At 35.0% G+C, this 23,697-nt stretch overlaps 1 protein-coding gene and 1 long non-coding RNA gene across 2 annotated transcripts in view; one reads left to right on the forward strand and one right to left on the reverse strand.

The window, feature by feature from the left end:
• The first annotated feature begins 3,303 nt into the window (after window positions 1–3,303).
• Window positions 3,304–23,697, forward strand: part of LOC149780507 (putative NADPH-dependent quinone oxidoreductase VAT1L) — a 42,970-nt gene continuing 22,576 nt past the window's right edge. The window contains exons 1-4 of the mRNA XM_089937504.1: window positions 3,304–3,603; window positions 12,384–12,513; window positions 14,277–14,492; window positions 23,251–23,393. Of these exons, the coding sequence (XP_089793630.1) occupies window positions 3,425–3,603; window positions 12,384–12,513; window positions 14,277–14,492; window positions 23,251–23,393 (668 nt within the window). The 5' untranslated portion in view covers window positions 3,304–3,424. The remainder of the gene's footprint in view (window positions 3,604–12,383; window positions 12,514–14,276; window positions 14,493–23,250; window positions 23,394–23,697) is intronic.
• LOC149780508 (uncharacterized) lies at window positions 20,165–23,264 on the reverse strand. The gene is made up of 2 exons (XR_016415097.1): window positions 23,125–23,264; window positions 20,165–21,851 (listed from the first exon to the last, which is right to left on the reverse strand). It is a non-coding gene; the product is annotated as an uncharacterized LOC149780508 (long non-coding RNA).

Below are 23,697 nucleotides of genomic sequence, written 5' to 3' on the forward strand. Positions count from 1 at the left end.
TGTATAATTGAACAGTGCGGAAAAGTTGCAAACTAACAAAATAGTCTGGTTCAATGATGACAATCCGTTTTATGATTCCGCGTAATGGCGATTGAGACACAGGTGATGGCCAGGCAACCAGACTCGGAAAAAGTCTGAGAAAATGCAAACCATGTGGTTGCCTTAAATCATTGTTTATCTTTAATCATTGTTTATCTTTTATAAAGAAACGGGTAAATTAGTCAAGTGCGTATGTGCGTGCAAGACTTTTCTTTTCCCGTCCTGAAGAGAGCCTGATTCGCTTGAAACATTATGAAACTTTTGTAAAGCACACACACACACACACACACACACACACACACACACATATATATATATATATATATATATATATATATATATATATATATATATATATATATATATATATATATATATATATATATATATATTCGTATGTCACGTGTTTAGCCTCGAATAAACAGTAACACAAGAAAGAGTGAAAACAACAAGATTTGAAAAAATACAATAAATCCAATAAATCCCTGGAAAATTCTGTAAAAATGAGAAGAAAAAAATATGAACTTACGGTTTTATAGAATCAAATCCAAATATAATCCAAGAATAAAATTTGTTAAGTCCTAATAACAAAATGTTCTACTGATTTCAATTTCGAATCCCGACGAAGAATCCAAGAAGGAAGGTGATAACGTAGGCTGCAGTTCCTTGTAGAAACAAGAATTATCACTCCGCTTTCGGATATTTGAATAAATTTTTATATAAAAAAAAAAACTGTCCTTGTTCAACAATTTCACATGAGCACACGTATTTTCCAGAAAAATAACAGGATTAATCCTTTTGAAGCCAAGTAATTTAAAATAATTCCAAACAGCACAACATACAACCTACAGTGTAAGAGAAAGCCCAGCTGCACATGAGAATAATTCTCCAAAACAGAGGTTATATCGTCTTCTAAAAAGTAAACATGGGGTCACGTGATCATGTTCTGAACGCTCATAGAAATTAGGTTCTTGTTAAATATCACGTCCACCCAGTGTGGCCTGGCGAAAGCCAATCATTTTACTCTTAGAAATAAAATATATAAAAAATTGTTCACATCTTAAACACATAGTCCCATCATGACCTCGACAACAACCAATCATTTTAAAGTAAAAATATGACATGTTTACGTGGTTGCTACAAGTTTTGAAACAATGTCAGGATTTAGATCAACACCTGGTGTTTATAAAACGAACAGTCAAGGTCAAACTATTTTCTGAAAAAATGTATTATCTCAAGTGAATAAATTTACATTACAATATCATGTAATAAAAATATTGCTTTTAAAAACTGACAAACAATTAAATTGAAACAAATATAAATATTAAATCAGATATAATTGAATCAAATATACATTATATATATATATATATATATATATATATATATATATATATATATATATATATATATATATATATATATATATATATATATATATATATATATATATATATATATATATTAGTGTGTGTGTGTGTGTGTGTGTTTATCCATCTGCCGGCTCATTATATAATCCTTTAATTTAATAGGAAATAGTAATCGATTCATAGTGTATTACCTTAATATTTTTCGATGACATTATTGTTGTAGTTATACAACTTTATTTTGATAATATTATACAGAATAATTTTCGCTTGAGGATTACATCTTATCTAAAATTTATTTACATACATTCAAATAGCAACCATCCATTGGTACACATAATACAATGTTTTCTAGTAAAGGAAGATGGCATATTTATCATGTAGAATGTCACGATATACGAAACCTGGAACTGCAGACCACAACCAGGGCCGTAGAGAGCGATCACGGTCCCTGGGGTAAGAAACACCTGGACCTCTCCTGGTTTTTGTTCAAACAAAATGTTTCTTTTATAAAATTAAAAAGTGTTGTTCGGCTCGGGCCCCTGTACAGTCCTGAGCCCCGGGGATATACCCCCTGTTGCCCTTCCCCCTTGTAGGCCCTGACCACAACGCCTGAGATTTGTAATCATCTAATTGCACGTAGTTTGTTTTCCAGACACCAATTTTAAAACTTTTGTTCACGATAAAACTCAAGCTCAGACTCGACTCGAACTCAAGTGTTCGAACAAACTGTATTCTCAGAACAGTTTTGCTCGAAGCTCAACCTCACGCTACAACTCTGACAGTCTGTCGTTTCATTAAAATTAAGTTAGACTAAGGGAACTTTCCGGATTTTCTTGTGTCGTTCTCTAAAACTGGTAAATGTCACTGTTCTAGATGTACTCGAAGAACTTTACCTACTTTGGGGGTTTAATGGTTGAACGTGTGTTTCCTACTCGTGCAAATCTAATGATAGGATAGCAACAACGCACATAATACGAATAAGCATCACGCGCCATCAGACAGGGTATAATCCGTTCAAAAAAAATTATAAGAATAAAGAACAGCGTAGACGCACTTCTGGCAGCCTGTTCTGCAACATTAGAAGCCGTTGACAAGACATATGAAGAAGAAAAAAAGAAAAAAGCAGTGTAGGCGCAGTTCAGGCGACTCATTATGCAACACCAGAGCACTGATTGCGCTTCTTGCATTTGGAAGAAGTAATTGCAATATCACAGGAAGAAATTATATATATATATATATATATATATATATATATATATATATATATATATATATATATATATATATATATAGCTCAGCATTCAGAGGTTAGTGTTAGGACTGGCCGGCCTGGAGTCAGGATAATGTGACTGGGCGGGACATGATGCTACATGTCTGCGGCATGATGCCCCAGTACTAGACATCACTATAAACTGCCACACTGCAGACATCGTAGCGATATGTCTTAAATTTTTTTAAGCTACGTTAAAAATCAATATATATATATATATATATATATATATATATATATATATATATATATATATATATATATATATATAAAATATATAGCTGCCTTTTATAATTTCCTACCTATTGTTACCCTCTAGAGTGAATTCCATATCTTATTTCTGCAGTCAACTAAATCGATTCTTAATATGTATGATGATTCATGAATTATGTTAAGATGGAATTAGTTGGAATTGCGAATAAAATTTGCCCTAAAGATCTAATTATAAAAAAAATACAAATTATTGATGAACATTTTACTAGTGAAAATGTAACACCTATAATTCTCAGCTGTGTCTGTCAGCATTGTTGTAGGATTGATTTAGCATTCAATATACGCCTGGATAAAATACAAAAAACTTCATCGATGCCACTGGTTGCATGTACACCCACTCACGTTTGCCTTGACTAATGGCAAGACGCGTTGCATGCGTCGAATTCATGAATATGTATGTTTCTCTCAGTGACCTTGAGAAAATGAATTGACCAATACATATTTTAACGTGTAGTGACCGAGTACTGCGAACATGCCGGAGACAGCTAGTACCACGGAAACAAAACCCGATGGGGTGGCGGCACCCGTACCAGAAAAGCATATGAGATGCATTGTTCTATCCGGATTTGGGGGACTGAAGATGGTGAAAGTGCAGAAGAAACCAGAAATAAAGCCGGCAGAAGGACAAGTTCTGATACGAGTGAAATCATGGTAAGGTCCAACATATGGTTTTGATTTTATTTAATGTCGTCCATAAAACATGACATATTTTAGGGATTTTGTGTTGAGATGATTGTTGCAAGGAAACTGACATTTTAATAGATTTAGATTCTTTTGTTTAAATAATATGCAATTCTCATGTGAATTTATGCTTCTGATAATGGATGCAATTTCTGTGCGAGATTGATTTTTGGCGTAATCGAATGTTAAGATGCAGTGTGCTTGAATAGAAAAGGTCGAAATAATCACTAGCCATACGAAAATAGCATCTCAGTCTAGGGAGAAGGTTTCAATCAATATTTACAACGCTAATGCCGGAAACATATTGCATGTGAGGGGATTTTTTCCCGGTCAATTGGCATTTAAGCAGCACTTGTAGAGGGAATCGAGGAAGAATATCGTTGAGGTGAAGACATTGAAAATAAATATACAATGCCTGGGAATTTTATTAGCTTTATTTCCCTTAAAATTTGTTCAAATACATTTACACCAATTTTACTGATTGGTCAGATATTATTTTTGACCAATCAAATGACTTAAAACTAGAATTAAACGTGAAGTCTCAATACATGTAGGTAAAAATAGAGCCAGTTAATGTGGTGCCTAATTTATCAGGATGATCAACTAAATTTTAAACCATGTTGCAGATTTTTTAATTCAAACTATGTGTTACCTGCTTTAATTTCTTTGATGTAAGTTCAAACGAGTAAATTAGTATGTATGTATGTATGTATGTATGTATGTATGTATGTATTATATGTATGTATGTATGTGTGCGTGTATGTGTGTGTGTGTATGTGTGTGTGTTTAGGATTTTTAACGTAGCTTTACCATTTTTTCAGTCATATCGCTACGACGTCTGCAGTGTGGCAGTTTATAGTGATGACTAGTGTTTGTGTGTGTCTTCTTTCCTGCACACTTGTTAGTGATGTCCAGCACTGGGGCATCAAGCCGCAGACATGTAGCATGATGTCCGACCCAGTCACATTATCCTGACACCAGGCCGACCAGTCCTAACACTAACCTCTTAATGCTGAACGCCAAGCGAGGCAGCTGTTAGTACCATATTTGTAAGTCTTTGGTATGACTCGGCCGGGGATCGAACCCACAACCTCCCGCTTTCGAGACGGACGCTCTAACCACTAGGCCACCGGAGCGGTATGTGTGTGTGTGTGTGTGTGTGTGTGTGTGTGTTCAAGTAAGTCGATGGGTGAGCAGGATGGCTAGTAGACAGGTAATTACGTACTTAGGTAGGTAGGTATTTGGTTGGACTTTACGTCTTTCAGTCATTGGAATAACTAGTGTTTGTGTGCATCTTTTTTCCTGCACACTTGTTCTATTAATTGCTGTATATGTTTATTATCCCGCAATAAGTTATTACTATCTTTATGCTAATTACCGTCAGGACTCAACCATGTCCCAGTACACAAGACTCATCAAAAGTATTAGGATCAAGTGCATTGTGCCAAACCATAGTTTCGTATAACTGTCCCTGCTGATTATTAGTTTATAGTGCTCGCCTAATAAAAGCACAGTCCCTCTAGCACCTTTTTATGAGCTGGGGCATCTTTAATCAGCCTATGGTGATATCTCTAATTTCCTTCCGGTGGTTTTGACCAATTTCCACTAGTACAAGGTTCGATTGATCAAATGACATTGACCTAAAAATGATATTTCTTGGTTAACAGTATAGACCTATCATGGGGCCGTTTCTGCAAAAATGTTTAATAAATATGAGAGGAACTTGAAGAAGAGTGCTTGATTTGTTATGGATTTGAGGAAGGGCGAGGGGTTTTGAGTCGATGGGGACTGATTAATTTTAAGAGGATTGTAGGTTGCGATCCGCTTAGATACCCTGCTTCTTATCGGGTTACAGGGCTAAATCCACGGGGGTGGGGATTCCGGGTCCCATTCATGGGGTACCTCTGGTATTGTCTCGACCCGCCACTGAAGTCTTCGGAAAATGTTAGGAGTGTATGTATGGAAGTCTAACACAATTTAGTAATATATAGGGTTACAATCAGACTAAAACGAAAGTTAAAAATCACAAGAATAGCACAAAAATATGGTATGTTTTGACAACCATTACAGTTTCTGTGACAGAATTTCCAATAAATTACAATGTCCTCAGCTAGACTTTAACCTGGCGAACAAGTCTCGAGTATCCCTTTCGGCCGCTTTGGCTCCGTGCCAGACTAGTCGGCGAGAAATTTCATTCGCATTCTTGTCAGTTATGAATTATTGCAGATAAATTGCGTCAAGCGGTATGAAGGCATTCACTACTTTACACTCTGGTTTGAATCATTAGCAAGACTGTAAACAATGTTCTAGATTCCAATGTAGTTGCAGATAGATTTTTTTGTTGGTTTATGAAATATATATTTTACTACTGACTCTAATTTGAGTACTGTATAGAAAGCTAATAACAAATTACAAAATCTGTTTGCAGTACCAAACTGACAATGATTTTCACTTCAGAATACATACGAACATATACAGATGACAATTTATTTCTATTTTACTTATCATCCGCCGTGTATTGGTAATGACTCAGTGCTACAACAAGTTAGAAAAATAAACCGTGATTGAATGAGACCGTTCGTGACTGATGGCGATTCCTTATGCATTTATGTTAAGACGGAAAATGAAAATAATGACATGAAAGGCACAAATTAAGTTCCATTACACTAGTGACTATCCAAATGATAATGTATTTTGATCACCACATCCTGGATATTTCAAGCAAAATTGACACTCCAGCTAGAACGTTATGTTGGTCAAGTTCAAAACTTGATTGTTCTAGGACTGATAAATTGGAAACGAAAGTTTGTAAAGTAATAAACAATGCATGACATAAAAATTAGTTTAAATTATAATTTAACACTTACGGTTTATTTAGTTAAAAGAAGAATACCAGAAAGTGATTTACTCAGCTTATACAAGCATGCCTGTATACCAATTATATAAAAAAAATATTACTGTTTCTCTATAACGAGAAGCATATTTATATTTTTATTTTCTAATATTTTGGTTGACAGAATAAGCACGAATGTATTAGGACTCCTAAAAGAATTGCAAGTGAAAGGAAATTCAAGTCCAATTAAAATCTTCTTTTGATTTGTTTTAAAGTATCTTTTTCACCGAAGACCGATTCCTTAACTTTCCCTCTTACTGTAGAACATAGCGATCCCTATAAGTTTTATCTTTACATCTTTGAATAACCACTTTCTGTCGTAATACTTGTTAAAAGAAATGTTGGATAGTGGATGCCGTCGAAATAAAAAATGTTTTTAGTGTTAACATGTTGTGGCGCTCTTTGAAGTACATTTATACACGGACAAGACATAGCTGATTCAACTATTTCTTTTGACTTTTTACTCGTTCATCAGACACAATAAAATCATCATTTTGTGAACATGTACATATTCTTATATGTTGATACCAAAGTGAAAACCCTGTTGAACCATAGCTAATTTAAGACCGGTCGCACGCAGTCTGATATATCGCGAACTTTTCTGATCAAACTAAATATAAAGGCTATCAGTGTACAATATTTTAACATTTACGCTACTAACTTATACATAGTTCTGGTTATATCAAATTTACATAGTGGGCTTTTTAGCTGTTTTATCAGTTGGAAACACCAGGAATAAAATACTTGACAAACCCTCTACAGAGAATAACTTTATTTTATATTTTCAAATCAAATGCTGTTCTAAATCTCTATGGAGCTCTGCCTCTGTCGTTCTAAGTTACACTGGTATCAAACCATAATTGACACTCGTTTTGTGAGAATTTTGGGTGAGATTTGCTAAAGATATAATGGCTGTTATTTCGATGATTCTTTCTTTTGTAATTTAGTCGTCAGAAACATTGCTATTTGCAAACTGACTACTTGATTCAGAAGTATCATTATCATATTGGTGACAAATGTTTTACACTTATTTTGTACTTTCTGTATGACTTTCTATATTACTTAACCTCGGAATTGTAACTTTCTCAATTTATTATAATGCCTTGTTCAGTGTTTATTTGTCATAACGAAAGTAGGTAACCAAAATTCTTTGTACGTTATGAGGAATTTGCAATTATTCAACTTGGAATAATTGTCGTTTCTATATGATAATAGCGAATTATTTCGAAAGCGTTCAAACCACATTGCTAGCAATACATTATTATCATCTCCCTTTACCTTCATATTGAACGAGATGAAGAAACCGGTACAACATATTTGTCTTTGCATTTGGAATTCCTGTCTGTATAATTTGTTCATATTTAATGCTGCTCTCTGTTCATGTGATACAGTGGTGTGTTGGATTGCGGTATACAAGTCCTTGCGATGTATTTTCCCGTTTGTGAAGAGTTATTTATTTACTAAGCGTTGTTATTATGTGTTTTTATTGTACTTAATAAACACATGCATTCCGCTTGATTGTATTTTGCACGCCTCTGGCAAGATTAACTACAAAATCGTTGAAGATTATTAATGGACCTTGTAAGTAATAATAATCGCAAGTACTTGTATTTTAAGTTAGAATCTTTGTTGAAATTGTTTAGTGTAGGTTATAATGGGTTTTAAAATTTTGCCTCGTTTTCAAAGTAAGAAGTTATAGAAGGACAAATAGAAGCGTATAGAGCAAATGCGTCACCTGATATGTGATGCAGGATATTTAAATGAAAGTGATATAAACATCGTTCTCTTCTATGCAATATGGTCGAGATTCCTTAATTTTGTGAATATTAGATTTTTTGTGTGCGAGTAAGCATCACATTTCTCTATCAATAATCCAGTAAAAACAAGTAAATGTAATACAAACCTTCAACGTCAACAAACAGGATTTCTTAATTTCAGTAAGATATTGGTATGAACTATTTTAGTATGTAACTTGTTTTGAGCTAAACGTGAAGGCGCTGAGTTTAAGCCTTAAATAGAAGTTAATATATGAGGTGTTATTTCAGCTTAAAATTATCTGACAACCCTAAGTAATAGATATTTAATATTAGCCACTTTAGAATGTGTTATGTCTGTATGAACTATTATAGCAATATCGATTTGGATAATCCCAATCTGGCACTGTTAAAAACTCGTGAGGATATATATATATTTTTATGTTGTAATGGTACATACACTTTTGTTTTAGTTTTAAAAAAGAAGTATAATCCTTTGCTCAGTAGTAATTTATTGTGTCAGACGATGGCGTATGCATGCTTGCAGCATTTTGACATACGACGACAGCATGGTAAAGATCTGCACCTGAAAGACATTTATTGAGTAATAATTTTGTCAGGCAAACTTTCATTTGCTATAAAGCAGTCAGATATTAGCTGTCTAAAAGAAACTGTAATTATTAGCTTTGCAACTGCTTCGGTAGCCATGGTTGATGTTGAAACCATTATAATATCATTTGCTTTTTCAACAGACCAAGCGAAAATGAAAAGTTAGTTTTGCAATTCATTCCAGTATCTATCTTTGACAGCGTATCTATTGAGATCTTATACTACGTCTTCACAAGCATGTTGTAGGCAACTGTGACAACAGATTTAAGTGCTGCACGCTAATGTAAAGTTTGTGTTCTTTCAGTATTGATCTGAGCGTAATAGCTTTGTTATTTTTTATTTGAAAAGTTAAACCGTTTCTTGGGATGGGGTTATACGATACATATATTGCATTATTTTGTACATTTGTGGTTTTTTCATTATCAGAGCCAAAATAAAACTTGACAACTTCAATTTCTCGGCATGCTTATAAAAAGGCACGGTGTCGAAATCTTTATGAAGAAACAAATGTGTTTTGAAACCAACTGAAAAGTTGCAACAAGCAGCTACAACACCACCTATCAAGTCATAGAGTTTTTCTGTTCGAATGTGTCGGATTTTACAATAAGCAATAAACATAATTTAGCAAGCGCTTATGCAAACTTTAAAATGAAATATTACTTTTCAAATGTTAGGCGTTCTATTTATTGACTGTTACGATAATATGGTCTTAAACTAAAAAAAAACATAAAAGATCGAAAGCCAACATGTTTTGTTAAATTCAACAATAAATGTATTTCCTTCGCATGCAAAGTGAAAATTTAAAAAAGAATTTACAGCATGGTGAATTAAATCCCAAACTGTCATAACAGTTTATCACAAGTCCAAATGTATAAAGTTTCAACTGAATTAGAGTGGTATTCCAAATAAGTTCCAATATTGGAAGTGTCGATGTGCCTATAGTCTCAAACATGGTAACGTGCATTTAGCCTCCATTGTGGCAATGTGATAAGCGTCTTTTGATGTATCACAATATTATAATCCGAAAGTATTATTGTCTGAATTCGCGATAATTCCAAATTAATGTTCCTGTCCAATAATATTATTGAATAGCACTTCGTATTTCCAGTGAACAGGAATTTGAATAAATAATTCACCCAAATGAAATAATGAACACAACAAGAAGACTGATCATGATAAAGCTGTTAATGCAAGAGTGGTTAATGTCTCAAGTAAACAACATTATTTAAAACAATACTAAGACACAAAAATCGGACCAAGATGAGGTCAAACGTTCATTTCTAGAACATTCTAAGTTGTCAATAAGATAATGTCAATTACTAAAATTATATAAAGAACATGGCAACCATAAGAAACAACCAGTTTTTCCATAGGGGAATTTTAATATCCTAGAGTCAGATTAAGATAAACATGCTCACTTCCATTGATAATGATCATAATATTGAATCTATTCTCACATAAATATATTAGCTGAGCTATGTATTATGCTGTTTACGGAATCATTGTCCAATGTCTGGTACGCTGAACTCGAATTTGGACAAGGTCAAGTACAAAATCAAACGTTTATAACAACCATCCTCAAGAGAAGCCAAACAATAATACAAATTAAATATACATAACATGACTTCTACCAAAGGTAGCTGAGAAGAAAAGAAAAAAACCTGAAGTTGTAAATGAAGATGATTTAGACACAGATGTCCTGTTGTGTGCCTCTTTTAGGACCTTTATGAACCTTAGCAACAGAGAAAATATATAAAATGGTTAACTTCCTCATTAAGGACATCTTGAACAGTATTCGCCTAATCATTTTCCGTACGAGACTTTAGTCCGCGACAAGCGCTAGAGATTTAAATTGTTTCACGTAAACTAAAGCAGTCTCAGCAGCTGTTTCTATGATCATAAATGATTGTTAATTTATGATAAATTGTGTGCTTCACTTTCTAAACTGGACTTTGTAAACACTCGGTAATTGCCTTGCGTCGACTAAATGCTCCTGAATCGAAAAGTGTTAGTGACAACTTGTGCCGGAGGCACAACTGCATTAGCACATGTGACAATAGGACTGATGAATCGTAATAATTCTTCTCTAAACAATATTTGCTTTGTCTACCTTTTGTCCTCTACAACTTGGCGTACTGTCAAAGATTGTTTATTAGCTTTTGGAATACCAGTCTGTTCTGCATCGGTATACACTCTCCGCCAACAACATAGTCCAATTTCCCTGGCTGTTACGTTATGTATCGTTGAAATTTTACCATTACGTTTTCATATGTGTCGCAACCTTTGTTTTCCTAAAACTAACTGCTCCATTAACTTTATAATAATGTCCACCTGATATTGCTGAAACAGACTGAACTATATGTTGTAATTTGAAATTACGTTTTGTCGGTTTAAAATGTAGGGTTCCGCATGTAGTTAGGTAAATGAATATATTGATGAATACCTTTGATTTATTTCCTGTTTTATTTTCTTCAAGTTGAGTCATGCATATTCATGTATGACGATTGTTAATTTAGCCATCAATTAAGTTGGTGAAATGTAAGCACATTTATGTTTGGACTGAAATGCTTCCACGTTCTAGTCATTTAAGTCCTGCAAAAGCAATTCCACTCTGCACTTGTCTAATTTCCTTTTGAAGAATATCCTTAATTTTGTTGCAAACGTCGTTTCCCCCACATCAAATTGTTTCTTTTCATGTTTTCGTTCTATGAAGATTTCTCCACAAATATCCTGTTCGTTATCTTCAGTTCAGTTCAGACATATTTTATTTCCATAACAGTTACAGTAGGATTGGACTACAAGTTCTAACAATTTGTACATTACACGCTGATAGCGGAAAATTAATATTATAATATTACGATGTGATATTATGAAAAAAGGATATGGTGCATATGAGAGAGAGAGAGAGGATATGGTACATATGAGAGAGAGAGAGAGAGAGAGAGAGAGAGAGAGAGAGAGAGAGAAAGTTCATCTTTCGTCATGCCGGGATGTTCTAACCATCTTGCATCAGGGTTAACACTGCTTTTCTCGCTATTATCATCATCAAATGTAATTTGTACATTAGTATCTTTTCTAAAGCATTATTGTATATCATTCTGATATTTGTAATTAAGACAATCCAAATTTATTTTCCCTTGAGCTGACAAAAGCCGTGCTAGCTAATTGTCTGCATTGACCGGTCTATTAATTTTAACGATTTTGAAAATACACCAAATGGTGGTAGTCCATAGATTTTTAACGTCGATTTTTAATTCTCTCATATCCCTATATGGGTCTGGAAACGCAACAAATCATTTGTCCAGTCTTGTCCAGCCTCGCACATCGATACTACTAAATTAATACTTATTAAGGTCCATGTGTTTCATTAAAATTTATTGCGGCTGGTAACTTCCTCTCTCTCTCTCTCCCTCTCTCTCTCTCTCGTGATCGGTTTATTGATTTATTGCTTTATTGATTTATTGAGTGACTGATGGGTGAAATGTTTATTTCAGCGGCCTGAATTTCTTGGACCTGATGGTAAGACAAGGAGTACTGGACAACCTACCCAAGACCCCACTTACGATGGGCTTCGAATGTGCTGGTGAGATTGAAGAACTGGGGGAGAATGCACCCGACTTTGCTGTGAGTAGCAATGTCCTAAATTCTGCATATGGGTCTGTAAGGATGAGCCAAAATAGATAAATGGTTCCGTTAGGGTGTGGTCTGTCTTGTATATTTCGTTTTTAGTTGTGCCTTTTTTATATATCTCAGCAACCTTGCAAAACATCTACATTCCTCCATACGTGACTCCCATCAAAAGCATTTATATTCCCCCATTCGTGACCAGTACCACAACTATCTATTTTCCCGCAATTCGTGACTCACGCCAAAGGCATCTATGTTCCCCCTATCAGTAACTACCACCACATGCATCCATATTTCCCCATCCTTGACACGCACCAAACGCATTTGCACCCCCCCATCCCCGACTCGAACCAAGAGCAGCCATGTTGTTCGAATTGCTTGATTCACATTTCATTAACAGTCTGAACAATGTTAATTTCCATTTAAAAATAAGATCAACATGTAGTATTAAAAATTGATTTCTTTTGGTGAAAAACCGTCAATATTTTTCTTTTCTTTTCGTTCTGCGTCTGTGGTGTCCGACTTGATTTCGAAAATGACGCATTACAATAGCGATAACTGAAGTCAATGTATGTTTTTTTTTATAATTGAATTGATTTGAATAGTTTATCCTTTTTTTCAGTAGGAAATCTCATGTAATCGGTAAGACAGACAAGATAAATACACACACATTGTAGTTACCAAATCATTTGTATCTCTGTAGGAGTTTGTCCTGCTTCACTTCATTAGCAATCTTTCCAAGAGTACATTACGCTTTTTTTCAGTGGATCGAAGCGTAATGTACTCAGGCTGAAATTGTCCGCGTTGGAAAAGACTAAATGAACGTTGCTTGTTACCGATATAGATCAAAAACATTTAGTACATTCTGGTGGAATTTGATTTTAAAACATTGTCTCATTGACCTCAATGTGCGTTTTTATGAACTTTGTCTCGACAACTCAATTTTAGACAGAGTTATAGCCCTTGGTACATGACTGCATGTCTTCACATGGAAAAGTGCTTGCAACCGGCATAGCTCGACAAACCATTTGGATGCAACATTGTATGCACATTGTTCCATATATTTATATTTCCCTTTTATAGGTTTAATTTCGTTTATTCCATTTTGGATAGATTTATGAGTCTTATGACCCGTATCAGTCACAATCCTTCGATATTTGGAATTTTGGAATCTTCTTTGATTGCAATCAACATACGTTAAGAAATAGTCAAAATATTCTGATGGTTTTGGTAAGATTATTCTCTCTTAGACCAAGGTGTGTTATTTATTGGGTCTATCTCACGTCATTTTGGACAGAGTTATAGTCCTTGCAAATTAACGTTCCATATTTACACCGGATGTTGTCTGTACTAAGCATAGCTCAATAACAAATCAACAGACTGATGCAGCTTGATGCGAACACCGTTTCACAGATCTGTATGTGTCTTGTATGGGTTTCATCTCGTCTACTCCATATTTTGGCCGAGTTATATCCCTTGTCGAATAGTTTATTATCTTTACATTGGATGTTTGAAGAGTCCTTTAAAAAATTGGATTTCACGCATCATTGTCATATTTTAGAGATGTGGCCTCACGATGCTTACATTCTTCTGCCTTTGGTTCTGTTTAAGGTCATACAGTGGAAAGGGTAATGATGGGGCTATTTAAGAACATATCAGTGAAAACAGTATATCATTTTGCAAGGAAGCTGACGATCTTGTTTCATAGAATACTATGATTGTATAAAAATGTCACCATGTGATATATTCAAATTTTGCAGGTTGGCGATCGGGTGATTGCCTTCACGGACTATACAGCGTGGGCGGAGCACGTGGCAGTCCCAGTCCAGTATGTCTACAAGATGCCATCCAACATGAGTTATCAGGACGGAGCCGCCCTCCCCATGCACTATCTGACGGCATATATTATGCTCTTTGATATTGGCAATCTGCGCAAAGGACAATCTGTCTTCCTGCATTCAGTTGGGGGTGGCTTGGTGAGTCTTTGTCAGTTTTCTTCTCACCGGTTATCAGCAGGTCTTTGAGAATTTACGATTCATCATCATGATCATCATCGTTATGATCATCAGTATCATCATGATCATGATCATCATCGTCATAATCGTCATCATCGTAACCATCTCCACCACCACCATCATCATTTGTTTAAAAATACAATATTATATGCATTTTTAAATAGTATTACTATCTACCATCGATTCTCTTACTCCTCACATCTTCTTCATTTCTCTTTGCAACCATTGCTCTAATTGCATGCATGCAAAAATGTTTTAATTTGTGAGGTCATACGGTTTATACTTGTATCCGAAAATACCGTAGCAACAATGATCGACGTTAAATGACTTTTAAAGGAAATTAATTAAATCCTGTCATTCACAGTTCATTAAAATGAGGGAAAATGTAATCATTTCGCAGCGATTCATTTTTTGTACAGCAAACTGGGTGTTTTTCTTTGGAAAAAAAAGTTATTGTATAATTCGTGGAAATTATAAGCATCTATGAAGGTAATGTTATCATGTTGCAATTCAATAGCAATTAAATTGTGGCCACTAAAAGACGAAAACTATTAACACAATGTAGTCAACAGCAACAAATATTTTAATCGACACGTTGAGACTTTATTGATTCATGGGGTGGGTTAAAGTGTTGTTGTTTTGTTTTTGTTTCTTGTTGGGGGGGGGGGGGATCCATTTTAAATTATCGCGGTTCAAATGATGCAAACATTCATATAATCGACACACTATTGCCATAATCGTTCTACTATTGACATAATCGCTCTAACCTTTAAATAAATCTAACCAGCACCACCCAGGCATTTTACAAATAACAAAGTTGTTTTCACATTATCTTTCACAGCAATAACTGTAAAGTTCCCTATGTACGTACATGCGTATATTCGTGTATATAGACAGATATATTTACTAGAACGCGGTGAGTTATACCGCCACTGTCGTTATCGCCAACAAATGGCTAAGAACAGAATTCTCGATATAATAAACTTGTGTGAAACATAAATTTTGGAGAGAACAACATATGTGCTTATTTTATGATATTGTTCAAGACAGCACATACAACAATCTTAATAAAGCAATAATAATAATAATAATAATAATAATAATAATAATATTTGTTATATCGTATTTGTTTTTGCCTTGTCTCACGGGTGGCCGAATTTGACAAGTTAGACTATATATATATATATATATATATATATATATATATATATATATATATATATATATATATAGTCTAACTTGTCAAATATATAGTAAGAGGAGATATAAGGTCACGCGTGAGGATCACATATGCGAGTGTCTTACTGGCTTGTCAAATTATAACGAATACTTCTCTTTCTGCGTATGAATTTTCAAAAAATTTTAAAACTGTTATTGAATCTTTAATCGCTTTTCTTTTTAAATCATTGAGAATTTTTTTTTCTAAATGTAAGGATTTGGCACTACTATTTTTCGTGAAGTAAACTCAAATATGATAGAATGTGCAGGGGAAATATCAATCATTCCCGTGCATATTTCATCGAATATGTCTTTTCTAAACGACAAATTAGTAATGCCAAATATTTACATACGCCAAATGTTCACATTTTATTTCCTTGGACAAAGCACTGTGTCGTCTGCATTCTTGATCTATCTCATGCACACCCTAAAGTACCTTCTCTCGCACTATGCCGCAGAGAAGTTGGTGACCGCGATTTCTTCCGACTTTGTAGTATAATCAAAAATGATTGATTTACATCCCATGTTCCTGAAAAAAAGTGTGTGTGTGTGTGTGTGTGATTTTGATTTTTAACGTAGCTTTAACAATTTTTTTTAGCCATTTGGCTACTATGTCTGCAGTGTTGCAGTTTATTGCGATGCCTAGCAAGTGGGCATCATGCCGCAGACATGTTGCATCATGTCCCACCCAGTTACATTATCCTGACACCCGGCCGACCAGTCCTAACACTAACCTCTTAATGCTGCGCACCCATCGAAGCAGCTGTTAGTACGATTTGTTTAAGTCTTTGCTATGACTCAGCCGGGGTTGGTACCCGCGACCTCCCGCATCTGAGGTGGACGCTCTGCCTTGAAAAAGTCAATGCAGCAATCGAGGAAGAACCTTTAGCTTGATCGTGTCCCAGTAAACCTTAATTGTAACTGATTCGGCTCTCTAGCATTCATTCAGCATGCTTCCATAATAAGAGTTCATCTTTAATCGGTCATGTAAACCAGCTAGCTAGCAGACGATTTTAAACCTCTATGATAAAAAAATTACTTTTACAGTATCAAAGTTGACAGCTGCTTGTATGTAAGTAAACTAACTACCATCATTAATAAGGCTTACTTACGGAAAATCAGCACACATATCACTGTTATATTCATGACAGAATGCTTGCTTAGCCTTAATGTATTCGTCTAATTTCTACTGACGTATGGTTCGCCAAATTTTAATGTAATTTAGATTAAATTTACTTTGTCCTAAACTCGATAGAACAACACACGGCTGCTGATTACGTATTTTTTTTTTTTTTAAAATCTGGTACAAAACCGTAAGTGAGTGGTGAGATTTCTCTCTAATAAACCATCCCATTATCTCGCTTGTTTTTTTATTATTGTTTTGTAGATATTTTTGACCCCCCATGTGTATATATATATATATATATATATATATATATATATATATATATATATATATATATATATATATATATATATATATATATATATATATATAATATGGGGGAGGTTAGCGTGGGTGGGGGTGGGTATTTTGGATTGGGTGAGATTTTTCAAGAAATAGATTTTCACAGGTTTTCCGCCCTGGTTATCTTGATCATTTCAAAAATACATTTGTTTATTGTAGTTAGTTTTAAAAGAACTTTTAATTCCTTTAATTTTGGTTTATGATTGATGGGAGATGGATGTAATTTGGGTTATAGTAGGCTCTCGTGACTAGCAGATATCCTTGTCCATATATAAATCAGTGGTTTCATCTTATCATATTTGACATGTATATATCACCGATATTGTGCCTAGTGGTTAGAGCTTCCGCCTTGGATGTGGGAGGTCGCGGGTTCGAACCCCGGCCGAGTCATGCCAAAAACTTATGGGAATGGTACTAGCAGCTGCCTCACTAGGCGCTCGGCATTAGGAGGTTAGTGTTAGGACTGGTCGGCATGGTGTCAGGATAATGTGAATGGGTGGGACATTATGCTACATGTCTACGGCATGATGCCCCAGTACAGGACATTACTATAAACCGCCACCCTGGAGATATCGTATCGATGTGACTGATTTTTTTTAAAGCTACGTTAAAAATCAAAATCAGTCACACACACACACACACACGTGTATACAATGTACAATGATCTAGACTTCACAAACTTACCATCAGTCAGCGGTTTTAGGAGCTTTTCCGGTGACTCTAATTTGTAAGTAGTTCAGATATCATGCTGGGTTGAAATAGCAATTCGAGATCAAGGGAAACACTATATGTATGGAGAGACAAAATAAAGCAAAGACTAGCTCTGAATTAAAATCAATCAATCAAATAATGAAAAATCAATTTCTACGTTTTAATCAATCAATTAATCATTCAATCACCGAACGACAAATTCTAAGCTTAAACCAGCCAATCAATCAAACTTAACAAAAAATGAATATATTAAGTTTAATTGAATATGTTACAATTTTCATCGGTTTGCAACTTAGGCAGCTAAAAATAGTCTAGATAGAGAATTGCCTATTTGTGTATTTACGTACCTACTTACCTACCTGCATGCATGCATGCATGCATGCATACATACATACATACATGCATGCATGCATACATACATACATACATACATACATACATACATACATACATACATACATACAATGGTGTTGGTACCTTTGAACAAAGGCTTGTAATACATATTTAATTTGTATTGTGCATTGTCTTTTCTCCATGATTACCATAAATTAGCGAAAATGGCACGCGGGTTATCCAAGTTTTCCCCTACCACGCAGTCCTTTTCAGGGTATATATATTAGTGTGATGCAATTCGATTTATGGTGGTTTTAAAAGTTGTAGTAAAGTTTGAAAAGACTCGTTTCAGCTACATCTTTTGAAGTTTAAAGATGATATAATGACAAGAAGACAATATCAACATAATAAAATCATTATCTTGAATTTAATAACTTACTAATTTTTGACGATCGGCGATCCTGTTAGGTTTACTAAAATTTTGAACTGCGATAGATGTGTCTGATTCATTGTCGTAGTCGTATTTAGGGCAACCATAGAGGAGTAGACTTCCGGAAGAATTTCATATTACCGAAATCACAGGTGCTCGACGCGAGCTTGATGTTGAGAAAAAATAACAGTAATCTAAAGGAAAAAATCATACAGAGTGACAAAAATACCTTAGATTACCCCCATGACCCGTTCTGACATAGGACCCTCTCTATCATAATATATAAGAGAGAAGGTACGGAACTTCCAAATACTTCGTTCCACCCATGACCCTCGATTTCCTTCTGCTATTTCCGTTTTAAGGTACACGACCATACTATATGGCTTGTTTTACTTCTGAGATATTTTGCTATTCATCAAGCCATTATTTACTTTTCTGCGATGTACCAAACTGAAGTTACGGGCTCCGAAACGTGTCATTTGTTACTCTGAGACAAGTCCGAGCTCATGTGATAATAAGTATAACCGTTTGAGCCAATCATATTTCGGCGTTGACGTGTGTGCCGCATAGTTTACCTATCTTGAAAATAGAGTCACATGTATACGATATCTGTGCAGTGAAAAAGTCAGTGTCTAATTCTTGCATGAAACAGGATTCCTAAAGTTGAATCGAGTTAATGGTAAGTAAAAGTTTACTTTTGCATTTACCACTGTTCTGTAATTCAAGAAGGGATGCACCAAAGAGTTGAAAACATGGTAGCTCTTTTCACCTGTTTTCACATGTGCACGCACTTGTCCAAAAAGAAAAAATTCGCTAAAATCTCATGTTTCGGAGCCCGTAACTTCAGTTTGGTACAACGCAGAAAAGTCAATGATAGCTTATGTTTAGAAAAATATCTCAGGAGTAAAACAAGACATATAGTATGGACGTGTACCTTTAAAGACGGAAATAGCAGAAGGAAATCGAGGGTCATGGGTGGAACGAAGTATTTGGAAGTTCCGTACCTTCTCTCTTATATATTATGATAGAGAGGGTCCTATGTCAGAACGGGTCATGGGGGTAATCTAAGGGATTTTTGTCACTGTATGATTTTTTTCCTTTAGAATATTGTTTTTATTCTTCTTCTCAACATCAAGCTCGCGTCGAGCACCTGTGACCGGAATCGATTGCGAATAGTTGTCAGTGTTGTTGTTTATTGTAAAATCAGAAGGTGTGTAGTTGATACCATCTGGCGATTATTTAAGGGTAGTTGACTATTTCATTGATTTTGAATTACCGGAAACGGATAAGTCCTGTATTTATGAAAGAGAGCACGTGGTGTCATCGTGGAATGTTTGAAATGGCTCAAGGTGAGGAAACGAAATATGAATTGACCAAGTTTGGATGAAATAGTCCTGCTGCGGTTCAGTGGTAAACAAAAAGGATAATTCACCATGTCTTATTATTTTATATTTTATAATAAAAAAAAACACATATTTTGGTCATTTACTATTCTTTACGAAAACCTACGGGTTATATACATCCGCGTGTTTTTAAACACAGTAACAAAACTGCGGGTAATACTCGAATGCATCTGTGGCATAATGCCGCAGTGCTAGACATCACTGTAAACTGCCATACTACAGACATTGTAGCGATATGACTAAAATTGTTAAGGCTACGTTAATAAAATCCAGATCACATCAAAGCAACATATTACATAGATATTAGTTCTTTAGATTATATATTAAAATAATTTTTAATTGGGGGAAAACATGCTTACAGATGTTGAGTTCAATGTCTAATTTTATTTAGAATTAAGAATGTTCTAAAAGCAAGCTTACGAATTTGATGGGAAAATAACCCGCGTCCTGGTTCTGTTATTGTTTCTTAACTTTTCATATAAATGTTATTTACTTCAGAATTATTCGTTCCTTTCTTAACATCAATCTTCAGAGGAATCAGTATCTTTTTGTTTCATTTGTGAGGATTTAATTAGTTTATTTAAAGTATTAATTTGATTTACAGCGTGTTGTTGGATTCTATGACTAAGTTGCTATCTTGGAATTGTTGCAAATTCATTTAAGGATATTTTTGGATTATACCATTGTAATACATGAAGATGGTTAGCATATAAATAGTATTCCAGGTTATTTGCACATCATCACTTTCCATATCGGAATTCGTTCCGAACACTACTGGAATTCATTTTAAATACTCTATACTTTTGCACTTCTGATGGATCATTTAGGGCTATTTGGGATTCAGTTCACAGTACTGGAAGTTCTTTTAAAATTTTTACGTTGTATTTTATGGAAATAAACTATTTGTTGAATTTTACAAAACTTGTTGGTTTTCGCTGTTCTGTTGCTTAGTTCAAGATCATAAAGCCGTAACAGACGTATCTATCGACCGAATCGGTGGTAGAATTGATAGGCTCAATTAGAAACCCTTTTATATATGTATAGAAAGGTAGAGGAATCTTCGTACATATGTGACGTATATTTCTGTTCGATCTCACATTCCGAATTTGTGCTGGAGCACAGTTCGTTTCTGGGATGACTTAAAGCAGTGGACATTTTCTACTTCTTCAGTTTAAAAACTGACCTAAATTAAGAAAACATTGCACAGACTGAATGTTACTGCGTTGAGCTGGGATAACTGTAACGGCCGAGCGAGGGAGGTCGCCGCGATCAGAAATAAAACAATTTTTCAACCACAGGAAAACCAATCATAGAATACAATAATACTGCAGGATTGAAGGGCTAGTACTAACCACTAATTTAATATGAAGTTCATTGTTGCTTTCAGTATCCTTACATGTTTCAGAATTTTCCCAACAACATTGTCAAGAAGACTGTGTGTTTCTAAAGGCAAATAAATTTTCACTGGTCTTTCCATTTAGAACACGGTTTGAAATTTTTTTTAAAAGTCATATTCCAATTCCGTCCTTGAATTTGCCTCCCCTGTTACGAAATTTATAAACCTTTTAGCAGCTGTACGTATCAATGTATTCGTATTGATCGTACGCGACATGGATCTCAGTCGCCAGAGAGTGTTATTGATGGCACGTCAATGATGGTTTGCTACCTATTTCCCTGATTGGAGATATCTGAGTTTCGATTTTTCTTATCTTGTCGTTCTCCCGTTTTCTCCGGTATCATATGCAATCTTTTCCCAGCTGTGAAAGAAATAGATAATAGCTGTTGACTTTGTTTTTCTTTTTGCGCATCACATTATAGAAGAGATTGATTTTAGGGCAAAATATTGATTAGTGCGCTGGTGCTTTAGGCAATATGTGTACCAGAGAAAGAACAAAAGCATGCATGGAGAATGTAGACATGCCATCGCACATGATGAAATTAGTTTAAACCTGATCGAGTTAATTTGTATGAGCAATAATTAAAGAGATTGTAGGCAGGAGAGTTTGGCGTTGGGTGGTTTTCAAGATGGAATAAAGTGAAGTACATAGAAACAGTAACTTTGGATGTGAGACCAATATGTCTAGCACACATATGCCCCCAAATTCAATCAACACCGCAGATGCACAAAACAGAATGGATTAACAATTATCGTATTCGATCCCCATTCTGCTTACTTTCGTTGTCCATAACTGAATATTGGGACCAGGGCCGTAGAAAGCGATCAAGGCCCTAGGGTAAGAAACACCCGGGTCTCTCCTAGTTCTTGTTTAAACAAAAATTTTCATTTATAAAATTAAAAAGTGCTGTTTGGCCCGGGCCCCCTTACGGGATCGGGCCCATGAATATATCCCCGGTTGCCCCCCCCCCCCCTTGTCGGCCCTGATTGGGACTGGTTATTGGGATAGATGACTGCAGATTCAATGCATAGTTCCACTATTTGCTCTAAACTGAGCCCACCCTCATTTTCTTGGCAGAATCCTTCCTAATTGCATATAAAATTTCAAACTTTCGCAGGTCTAATTACGTTAAATATAAAATTGAAGTTAAACTGAAACTTTCAGCTAGATCCAATCAATTTGTTTTTTGAATTATAAAAACCTTGTTGCGATATATCCTATCAAATTTAACACATCGAGTTGCATATTGTCAGTTTGTTCTCCTTCAAGAATGCTTTATTTAGCACTGTACAAAACATTCACTTCAGGCAACAGCTATGGGTAATTGTTAATTAAACAAGGATGCACTACAGTTATATAGTGTTGACTGACTTGGTTGCATGTGTAACAATTTGAACTCGTTCATCTGCCCCCATTGGTCAGACTCTCGTTGATTAATTTAGTCTTGTTTTTACATTGGTCTGGTAACTTAATCGGCTCGCTTCGAGTTATATTTAAGAATCAAACGTAAACATTTACGGTTTTTTGTGGAGATAAATTAGTTGTTTACCATAGTGTGTGTGTGTGTGTGTGTGTGTGTGTGAGAGAGAGAGAGAGAGAGAAAGAGAGAGAGAGATTTTGATTTTTAACGTACCTTTAACAAAGTTTCAGTCATATCGCTACGATGTCTGCAGCGTGGCCGTTTCTGGTGGTGCAACTATTTAATACCTGTCCATTAGATGTTCGTACATATAAAGGTACTGCTGTATTTTGTATACAGGGTCATGCAGTTTGTCAGCTGTGCAAAACAGTGGAGGATGTCACAGTGTACGGGACGGCTTCTTCTGGCAAACTTGACATAATTAAGGACAACGTGGCTCACGTTTTTGACCATGGCACAGACTACGCCCAGGAGGTCAAAAAGTGAGTGTTTCACATCTTATAAGATAAGACAAAATTTTAAAAAAAAATTGAGACTGAATCTAAATTGAAATATAAATGGATTTTAAAGATAACTTCTTTTAGTTTGGCTTATGTACATCTGAGGAGGCACGTATACAAGTACTGAGTGTGTCCGTCATTGTTTAGAATAAGACTATGTTAGACGTATAAAAAAGTATGTTGTTCCATTGTGTAGGACTAGTTGTGCCATCTATTTGTAATCCCAGAAATACACCAGTTTTAAGTTATTGCCATCTTGTAAAAATAAAAAAAGGACAGCTATTAA

The sequence above is a fragment of the Sinohyriopsis cumingii genome, chromosome 16, assembly GCF_028554795.1.
Source record: "Sinohyriopsis cumingii isolate HCF-2022 chromosome 16, ASM2855479v2, whole genome shotgun sequence".
Classification (NCBI taxonomy): domain Eukaryota; kingdom Metazoa; phylum Mollusca; class Bivalvia; order Unionida; family Unionidae; genus Sinohyriopsis; species Sinohyriopsis cumingii.